Below are 9,925 nucleotides of genomic sequence, written 5' to 3'. Positions count from 1 at the left end.
AGAGATTTAGCCGATTCGCATTTCATAACCAGATAAGAACTGAACCAACTGGGAAACAAGAAGTGTTCTTGAATGGGCGTCGTCAAGAGTGCTGTAAACAGAGTTTCTGTGCTTCTTTAGTGTGGCAAGCAGAAGACCGAAGAACAAATATGGTACTGAAACAGATTCTAAGCTTGACTACCTTTGTGTTTATGCTTGTTGTCTTTTCGCTCTAAATTTTGTTGGACAAAGGAATGGTCACGTGAAATTTGCTCGTGACATGACAAGCATGTTCTACATTTTTTTTTTTTTTTTTTTTGGCTGGTTAAGGTTTCTAAAATGTGAAGAAATGTTCCTTGTTACATTTTTTTTCCTGTTCTGTCCCGACTGCCACGCTGTTCTTATGCATGGCCCAGAACAAGCAAACTGACAGTTCAGCATAAAATTATGCATACTGATATTTCTTATCTGCCTACTCATAAGCCACGTACAGTTACTCAGCATAATTTAACTGCCTTGCAGATCGCTACACTATTTTATGAAGAAGTTTGTCATATATTAATGTGTCTTCCAAAGTAATAGCTGCATTGGAGAGTTAGAAACTTGTATTTTTGGCCTTGAAAGAGACTGACCAGTTGACGAAAGTAACTTCATGTTTTCTTTTACAAGATTTCAGATGCAGCAAAATGCATTTTTAAATGAGGGGGAAAAGAATGACATTCATTTTTGTTGCCACTTAAATTTGTTGTTAACACTAACACTACTGCTTTCTGTTATAAATTGTTTCATTTTCTTTCTTGTTGAAGGCCTCAAAGTCAAAAATGCTACTGGCAGCCAATGATTTTGTTTCATTCATCAACAGATCACCATCCCCATTTCATGGTGAATTTCTGCTATCATTTAGAACAATTTCTAAAACAATCTCCTCTCTGTTTTCTTCTATGTTTAATACCAAGGATGATTATTGTTTATTATTTTATGGCTCTAGTGAACAATTATATTTAGTAGTAGCAACAGAAAGTACAAGCTAGGTTATTGATGTGCCACATTTCATAATGAATTAAAAATCACACTATCTGGGGGTGTTGTGTAAATAAAGAAATGTGATTATGGTGAAAATGGAAGTTAAACAAATAAAAATACAATTTTTTTAATAAGACTAACACCTGTCGCATAGCATCTTACCCATTCTTTGGGAAGAGGAAATTGTGTTGAGCTTGTAGTGTGATTATTATTATTTATTAAAGCACATTTCTCTTTGAATAACAGCTGTAGATGAGATCAAACGAAAACTGCTTGCCCATGGGTTTGTGGAGCTGCTGGATCGTGACAGCTGGTCAGTCAAACCTCTGCAAAAGGTTGGGATCCTCTTGTAATTTATTTTCATGATGTTGACACATTCTTATTTCCATCAATGATGTGTTTCTGGTAATGGAATATCACCTATTTGCATATTCACATAAATCTGTACATACAGAATGACTGTGCATCTAATTGTTGGCTATATCTAAGGTCTCATTCCTATAGTGTGAATAGTTTTTATCATTCCTCAATATAATAATGAATTTTAAACATCTTTGGGATGCTTTAGAGACCATTTAAAATATACTTTGAGTCATTTACATGTCTTGACAAGGCCACATCTTTTTTTTTATAAAAGCATACAAAGTAAAAAAGATTAATTTTTTTTTTTTAATAAAATAATTCAGAGGTGATGACGAGGCCAATGTTTGATTAGAAACCATTCATTTGCTTATGTGTTCTATGATCCTATTTAGACAACATTTTTTTCCTATTTAAAGTACAGTACTGAAAGCACTGATCAGTCAGTTCCAGCTCAGCAGATGAGGTCCCTTTTCAGATCTTAAAACACCTTCAGACCTTTATCCTTTTAGCACTGTAATAGTGTCTTATATTCACCGAGATTTACCACACCTTTTATGTCTTTTGCAGTATTTTGTGACAAAGAACCAATCCACTATTATTGCCTTTGCGGTTGGGGGAAAATATCAACCGGGAAATGGATTTAGTATAGTGGGTGCTCACACAGACAGTCCATGTCTTAAGGTTGGTGCCAAGAGGAAACTATAGTCACTCTTGATGAATGTAAATTTGGAATATGGGTGGGCTCTTTATGGGTGGTGTATCGAGGAAACAGTATGGGGGAAAAAACATAAGTTTCATGGAGGTGATATTTTTTTATTCAATTTTCCTAGTTATCATTATTTCAAGTCATGTGAGTTTATGAGACAGTTAGTTCTCAGAAAGAAAGAGTCTGTACAAATGCTTTGCTTGTATGTGTATAATTAGAAATGGTCTTTGATTCTATTTTGCTGGTATAAAACATTTTATATAAACTGAGATTTATCATTTTGCAGAAAAAAGTGTTCAGAAAGAGATTGGTAAAAAACCAAAATGATGATGATCATTGTAAAATCTTAATATTGATTTGTTTAGGTGAAACCTGTCTCTGGCAAAGTTCGCAATGGTTTCTGCCAGGTAGGTGTAGAATGTTATGGTGGTGGCATATGGAGCACCTGGTTTGATCGAGACCTGACTGTTGCAGGTAGAGTTATTGTTAAGGTGAGATATATTTATGTTAGTCTTTTTAAATGTGGACAGTTTAAATCGACATCACAAAGTGCTGATTTTTTTTTTCCTGAACGCTTTGCAGTGTAGTGCATCCCCATCATCAGCATATGAATAGGTTTTCATCAAATATATACATAAAAGACAGTGGTATTTTTTAATCCATCATGCTGATTTTTAAAAAATGACAAAAGAAAGCTCATTCTGTTCATGGACCATTTTGCTTCTTAAGTTCTCTCCCTGTTTGTACATCAACATCTAAAATGTTCTTTCCTTATGAGTAAGTGCTAAAAGGTAAGTGGGTGGCATATTTGTAACAGCTCTTTGCTTGCTTATTTCAATTTACATAATAACCATTGAGGAAGACACCATGAAGGCATGTAAAATTTTAATAATAAACTAATCATAAAATATTTATTATGTATATTTCATTTGTTGATAGTGTAGCAATGATGAAACCTATTTTGCTTCAGACCTCATTTTCACAGCCTGATCAGATCTCAGATCTAAATATTTTTCCTCTTTCACTGCATTGCATAAAAACAATGAAATGTTGCATATATTAATAAACTCATTAATTATTAATGTGAATTTTTTTGCCTCTGCAGGTTTTTAAGTTATGGGTATTTGATAATGATGTGTTATTGAATTTGTCCTGAAAGCTCTTCTAAAACTGTTTGTTGCAAACCTGCAAGAATAATGCACATTTTAAATGAAACTTTATTTTTGCCTTTCGTTTTGTGGGTTTTTAAAAAATTGCAATTGCATCTTTTATTAACAGGAAGGAGATAATCTGGCACATAGACTAGTAAATATTGAGCGGCCGATACTGAGAATTCCACACCTTGCTATCCACCTTCAACGTGAAATCAATGAAAGTTTTGGTCCAAATAAAGAAAATCATCTGTAAGTTGATGGTCTTTCTTTTCCTCCAATAAATGATGACACAGGCAGGCTATTAGCATTTGTGGGTTTTTTTAAACATTTTGTTGTTTGACCACTTCCTGTTAATTATAAATGGACAATATTGATTACACTAGCATTTCTTTAAACTATCTTGGTTTCTGAAGAAGCAAGGCTCTAATTATACAGTAATGTTATTATCTTTGGAGGGGAAAAAACTTCTCAGTCTTTAAGTTTAAGTAATTCAAATAGGTATCATTTCCTTTTTCTTAATTGTCAATGTTATCTATTTACAATTCATCATGCTGCTTTTATTAGAGAAATAGAGTCAGAATTCATTAACAAACATGTTATAATGAAATTTTATATTCTTGCAGTAACCAGTCATTAGTAATAAAGTCAACGATATAGAATTGATAATCTTATTTCACAACTAATTAGACTGGGTAATTGTGATTTATTTTTGCCAGGTGCCCTATACTTAACACGGTTGCTCAGGCTCAGCTAGAAGGGCAGCTACCTTCTGAAGAAGGACAACAAACCGGCATCGTGAGTTTTTTCTGGCATTCTTGTTGTCAGTAGTGATCTTAGAGTTGCTAATCAGTTATAAAATTTTACAATGGTGGTACCCATTATTTAGTTTTATTTTTATACTATGCTTTAGTGGTAATACTGTTTTATTTCAGAAAAAATTAATGTAAACTTTTAAGAGAGCATGATGATAAAGGGAATACTTGAGGGACTTCTGTTTCTAATGAACTTTTGTAGCCAGTACTATTAATGTTGAGGCCACATGGATAGTTTGAATACATTATTGAAAATGCAATTGTCTGGTATGCAGGCTAGTAAACACTCTCCACTCCTCATCAAGCTTCTCTGTGAGACACTGGAAGTTTTGCCAAATCAGCTGCGAGACTTCGAACTTTGCCTTGCAGATACACAGCCAGCCACTATAGGAGGAGCATTGGAGGAGTTCATTTTCTCTCCAAGGCTTGACAATCTCCTGAATGCTTACTGTGCCTGCCAGGTATGAGCAGTACTAAAGACTTTGCTTAGATACGTGTAAGAATAATAATAATTCATTTTAACTTTCAATATCCCTCACAGTGGAAGCTTCAGGCATATAACACTGACACAAAATAAGGCATCAAAAAGCAAAAATAAACTAAAAACACAAAATGGGGAGGGTAAGAATCTCGCATTTACATCAGAACAGTAGATATCATCCTTTGTATTTTATTTCTAGTTTCTAGGAGTTCATTACAGTTCACCTTTTGTAATACTTAATATGATTAAAATGTAGGCTGGACATTAGATGAGGCATTAGCTAACAAGGGACAGGTTGTTTTTTTAAGAAGAAAATTCCATTCTTGCAGGGTCTACTGGATTCATTGTCTGACGGAAGCTTAGAGACAGATCCAAATGTCCGTATGATCAGTCTCTTTGACAATGAAGAAGTAAGTTTACTAACAAGTAACAGCTTTCAAAATCATGTTTTTCAGCACTCGATTCTGTTAATCAGAAAAAAGTGTTTTAGAAATGGACATGCATCTGTGCATATATGTTTGAGTATGAGAGAGAGAGATCAGAACAATTGTATGCTGTCTTGAACAGACAAGCTTGTTTCTGTTTACAGGTGGGGTCTACAAGCGCACAAGGTGCTGACTCAACATTCCAGGAGCTAGTTCTCCGTCGAATCGGTGTTGGCAGTGGTTGTCCTACTGCCTTTGAGGAATCCATCAGCAAATCCTTCATGATCAGCGCCGATCAGGCCCATGCACTTCATCCTAACTACTCGTTAGTTTCATTTAAAGTACACGCACACACACTCAGAGAGTCTCTCACACACTATCTCTTTCTGTTGTGGAAGAAATTATTCGATTATAAAGAAGAAATGCATGAAAGATAATCCCTAGAAAATTGCAATTTCTAAAGTGCACTTGTTGTTAAACTGCTGCCATTCATGTCAGTATGTCAGGTTACTTTGGTTTTTCATCTTTTGCCTGTGGTTAATGTTAGCATCACTAGCAAGATTTGCTCCATCTGACATTCTCTTTCTCAACTTTGTGTTCCAGAGAGAAACATGAGAGCAACCATCAGCCTAGCTTCCATGGGGTTGGTTATTTAAAATCTCTTTTTGAATTCAAATTTGTTGCCTCTGTTTGATTTATTGTCACAATTAGATATCTCTATTTTTTAATTCTTTCACATGGAATGTCTTTTAAGTGTACTCATTACTAATCCTTACCTTAAGTTTTAATTCTGACCATGTTTGCAAGAAGACTTTCAGTCTTATCAGAATTTTAACTGCTCCATGTGTGCCACTTTGGGTAGCATTTCCCATGTTTGGCAAAATACAATGCTGAAGAATGGTTTGTGCTCATTTTGTGGTTTTGATTTAGTTTATTACATCTATCTCTGGCAACAATTTGTGTTGTGGACAACACTCTGTTGTTAATTTCTTGTGTTCAAGGGCATTTTGACATATGTCTCATAGCATTTAAATGCTTTTTTCCCTTTCATTTGATGTTGATGAGGGCTTACCATAAAATGTATATAAGTTCAAAGAGAGAGAGAGAGGTTGTGGACACCCATATTGTCAGAGAGGAGTAAGATTCATTGAAATATTTCCTCAGGATAATAGAAGAAATTATGTGGTGCATTTTTTTTCTTGCTTTCATTCTCAGGGTATTGTAATAAAATTCAATGCCAACCAGAGGTATGCCACCACAGCCATAACATCAGCTATTGTCCGAGAAGTGGCTGAACGTGTTGGTGTCCCACTGCAGGTGATTGTGTTATTTAGCTGTTTTTTCATGTATGTGTAGAAGATTATACAGGACAGGTCATTTTTATTTTTGAGAGCTGCTGCAGATATCAAAATCATGGTTGATGAGACACTCTAAAATTGTCAGTATACTTGAGGTTACTGTTGCATGTAATGTGCAGCTTTTTCATCGTTTAGATCAGAGGTCTCAAACACGCGGCCCACGGGCCGCATGCGGCCGCGAAACATTTTGTTACGTCCGCGATGTATATGTATTTTGTGCTTGGTGATTAACTCCCGCGGTGAAAATTACTCCCGTTCACAAGCAATTAATTAATGTAATTAATAATTGTAAAAACTTTATTTTAGCATTTAACTGCAGTGACAGTAGTGTTCGTAAAATTTAATGAAAAAACATTTTCTTTTCGTGGTGCGGCCCGCTGACTGGCTGCTACTTTCCACTGCGGCCCGCATGCTAATATGAGTTTGAGACCCCTGGTTTAGATGTATATGTACATCATATTAAAAAAAACTTTAAATCACATCATTTCTTGATGATGACAGTTTTAGATGCACAAAAAATATAATTAAGGCAGCTTCTTGACATCAGGGAATCAAGATCACAATGAAATTAACACATTGTATATATTGTTGATATGTATACTTTTTTCCTGCTACTGGTAGCTGAAACTCAAATATGTTTATGTGGGGAGCAGGGGAAGAGATAAAAATAATCCAGCATTTCACAGAGGTCTGAGCATCACTTGTATTATATGGATTACAAATGCATGTAGAAATGGTAAAAAGGACTCTGTATGGTGAATTGGTAAAAACTGTGTTATGGCAGGATTTTGTGGTGCGAAATGATTCCACGTGTGGCTCCACTATCGGACCTATTATGTCTGCAAAGCTGGGTATGGCAACAGTTGATGTTGGTGCTCCTCAGCTGGCAATGCATTCAATCCGTGAGATGGGAGACACCACAAGTGTTGTACATGCCACCAACTTATTTAGGGTAGGCACAACAACTTGTTTTGCTCTTCATTTTTTCATAAACTGAATGTCTCATTGACAACCAGATATTTTATATTTTCCTTCTTATCCATAAAGTAATCACATAGGGCTCTTCTAATTGGATCAAAGCAAAGAGTGTCAGTGTGTTTAAAAATGTTTTGTGTTGTTCAGAACAGGATAAACAAAATGCTGGGAGTTTTGTTAAAGCATTTAAATATTCTGAAGATGCCTGCTTTGTATTAATCTTCTTCCACAGCTAACCCTGTAAAAACACATGCAGAAGAATGGTGCTCTCCATTATCATTTTATTTCTGTTCCAGAAAATCTTATCATTGTTGTCTCGCCATACCCAGAAATATTATTCTTATCACACCAAGATCGCATCATCTGATTTCTTAAATATTATGCTTTCAGGGATTTTTCCAGTTCTTTCCTACCATCCAAGCTTCTCTCAAATTCTAACCAGGGCCTAAATGTGGAATTTAACAATAACCAATTGGAAAAGTATGATGACAACCTTCTGCCACAATCAGATGCCTTGCTGCTAACACTCCTGTAACATGTATGCAGCAAATGCTGACAGAAATGGCCATCTAACTGACTTGAATGATGAGCCTTCCTGCCATCTTTTGTCACTCTAAATATAGTAACAAGATTTCAAGACATTTTTTAAAATGCTCAGTCTTTTTCATTCTTCTTGAAGAGATCTTTATTTTGTAAATCCAGTGGTACTTTATCACTGTAAGTTTCTAAGTGTTAAACTATATTATAATCTATAATGTGTCCATGCCAGATATTTACATTACAATAGTTTGCAATTGTTTATTAAATCTTTTACTGTTTTTCACATCTAAATAATCCTTTATAGAAGTGTTTTTGAATTGTCACACATTTCACATGCTATGTATTTTTTTTATTTATTAAAGATTTATAGCTATATACAAGTACATTCTCTTTCTTGGTCACTTGACAAATTTTTATCCATTTACCATAGTACCATTTTTCAAATGCTGCATCTCCATTATCCACATAAGCTAATTTAGTTTAATTTATTGACATTACATTAAGTCAGCTTATCTTTACATAATATTTTCTTAAACATTCATTTATACTTTTCATTTTTTTAACTTTTTTATGTTTCCTTCAACCTGTGGCTCAGTGGCTGAACGTGTCTTGTATCATAGCATATTATTGTTAGTGTTTTCTAAATTCTATTTCCTTATTATCATTGGTCAGCGCAGAGAGCATAGCCTGTTGTGGTTGTGCTGAGTGATAAAAGTGCTTTATTATTATTATTATCCAGGTAGAAAAAAATTTTCAGACCTCCAGCTGCAAAAAAGAGGAAGACAAAAAAAAATTCAAACAAGTGAATCAGCCATTAAACAGAAAAAGAGAGGGCCCATACCAACTTAATGTACACAGTGAAAGAAATTGTACAGGAGCTGGAGGAGGGGAACAAATTTGTGTTTTATGTCTAGCCAGCAGCTAAGCATACACTATAGTTACATATGCCTTGCGCAGAGAAAGAACAGTAGGTTCTAAGCAACACAGGACAGATGGTACTCTCTGCTAATGGTTACAAATATAACTTGTGCCACTGGTCTCCTAGAAATGTTACTTTGCAATCATGATGCCAAGGAACTGCAAAGCCAAGTAAAATGATGTCTGCATGACAAGCTTGTTTCAGTCAACAGAGATCGAGGCATATATAGTACGTGTTTCGAGTGAAAAGGTGGTGTCGCGACCACACAAAACTCACAAGGGTAACAGAAAATCAGCTTTACCCAGACTAAATACCTTGTGTCACCAAGAGCCTAAAAATTTAAGAGCTGAATAAACGTAGATTTATCGACTTCTGTCGGGCCGCCGATTCTGTATACATGCATGTGGATCAAAATTAAAGTTGTCGTTTCGACCACGCCTCTTCTAAATGCTTTAATTATGCTCTGTGCGAATGAACTTGGATCATGTGGAAGTCTGAAACATGATTGTACGAGTGTCTATTTGGTGGGGCGGACATAAATGTGTTGTGGTATTGCTCTGTTCTAAGTAAAGCTGCATTTCTGGGAAAATAGTAAATAATAAACTTGTTTGGGTAACGTACAACAGCGATCGTCAATGATCAAACCATAGGCGACAACGAATATTCCTGCTAGCATTGGTGTGGATTTATACTGGTGCAATCTCACCGACTGCTTTACCATGAACTAATATCCCTATATAGGTCCTTGGTTTTACGTATATTATGAGGTGACCAGACGTCCCGCTTTTGACATCGTGTCCCGCCTGCTCATCGGGCGGGACGCCCAATGTCCCGCTTTCTGGCAAGTCTATCAAAATGTCCCGCTTGTCTTTAAAAATCACTATTTTCGGCGTTCTTTGACGGTGACGACACCATCATCGGCACGTGTCCCGCTTTCGCCCCCAAAACGTCTGGTCACCTTATATATTATGAACATATACTGGGATATTTGTGGTATAGCTTGCCTAGAAAATAGCTTTTCGCCCTACGAGTGCGCCGCTTTTTAGACGGGATGAAAAAGCCAAAAATTATGAAGCGAAAGAAACATCGTTCATCTTTGCAAAATCCTGTTAACTTTTTTTTCTCGCATTATAAGACTTTCAATCAAGACAATTGATTTCGAACGAGCAGGCCGTAGCGGATCGAGAACA

General features: G+C 35.7%; 1 protein-coding gene across 2 annotated transcripts; it reads left to right on the top strand.

Annotated features, from left to right (window-relative positions):
- Window positions 1–10: 10 nt before the first annotated feature.
- Window positions 11–9,168, top strand: LOC112558314 (aspartyl aminopeptidase-like). Of its 2 annotated transcripts, none has more exons than XM_025228718.1 (14): window positions 11–152; window positions 786–861; window positions 1,249–1,337; window positions 1,933–2,046; window positions 2,437–2,562; window positions 3,350–3,474; window positions 3,942–4,020; window positions 4,313–4,498; window positions 4,848–4,928; window positions 5,108–5,268; window positions 5,547–5,586; window positions 6,159–6,260; window positions 7,086–7,253; window positions 7,667–9,168. In XM_025228718.1, exons 1-14 carry the CDS (start codon window positions 150–152, stop codon window positions 7,712–7,714), a joined length of 1,398 nt encoding a protein of 465 aa, XP_025084503.1. In that variant the 5' UTR covers window positions 11–149; the 3' UTR covers window positions 7,715–9,168. The 2 variants fall into 2 exon arrangements, with proteins under 2 accessions (XP_025084503.1, XP_025084502.1); XM_025228717.1 differs by lacking the exon at window positions 11–152 and adding an exon at window positions 402–623.
- Window positions 9,169–9,925: the final 757 nt, after the last annotated feature.

Source organism: Pomacea canaliculata, linkage group LG2 (assembly GCF_003073045.1).
Source record: "Pomacea canaliculata isolate SZHN2017 linkage group LG2, ASM307304v1, whole genome shotgun sequence".
NCBI classification, from domain to species: domain Eukaryota; kingdom Metazoa; phylum Mollusca; class Gastropoda; order Architaenioglossa; family Ampullariidae; genus Pomacea; species Pomacea canaliculata.
The sequence above is the reverse complement of the archived record's forward strand: the minus strand, read 5'-3'. Positions and strand labels throughout refer to the sequence as shown.

Excerpts from the sequence above, each read along its gene's own strand:
- LOC112558314 (XM_025228718.1), top strand. Across the intron at positions 1,338-1,932 it reads CAGTCAAACCTCTGCAAAAG|TATTTTGTGACAAAGAACCA; the intron begins GTTGGGATCCTC and ends TGTCTTTTGCAG. Across the intron at positions 2,563-3,349 it reads CAGGTAGAGTTATTGTTAAG|GAAGGAGATAATCTGGCACA; the intron begins GTGAGATATATT and ends TTTTATTAACAG.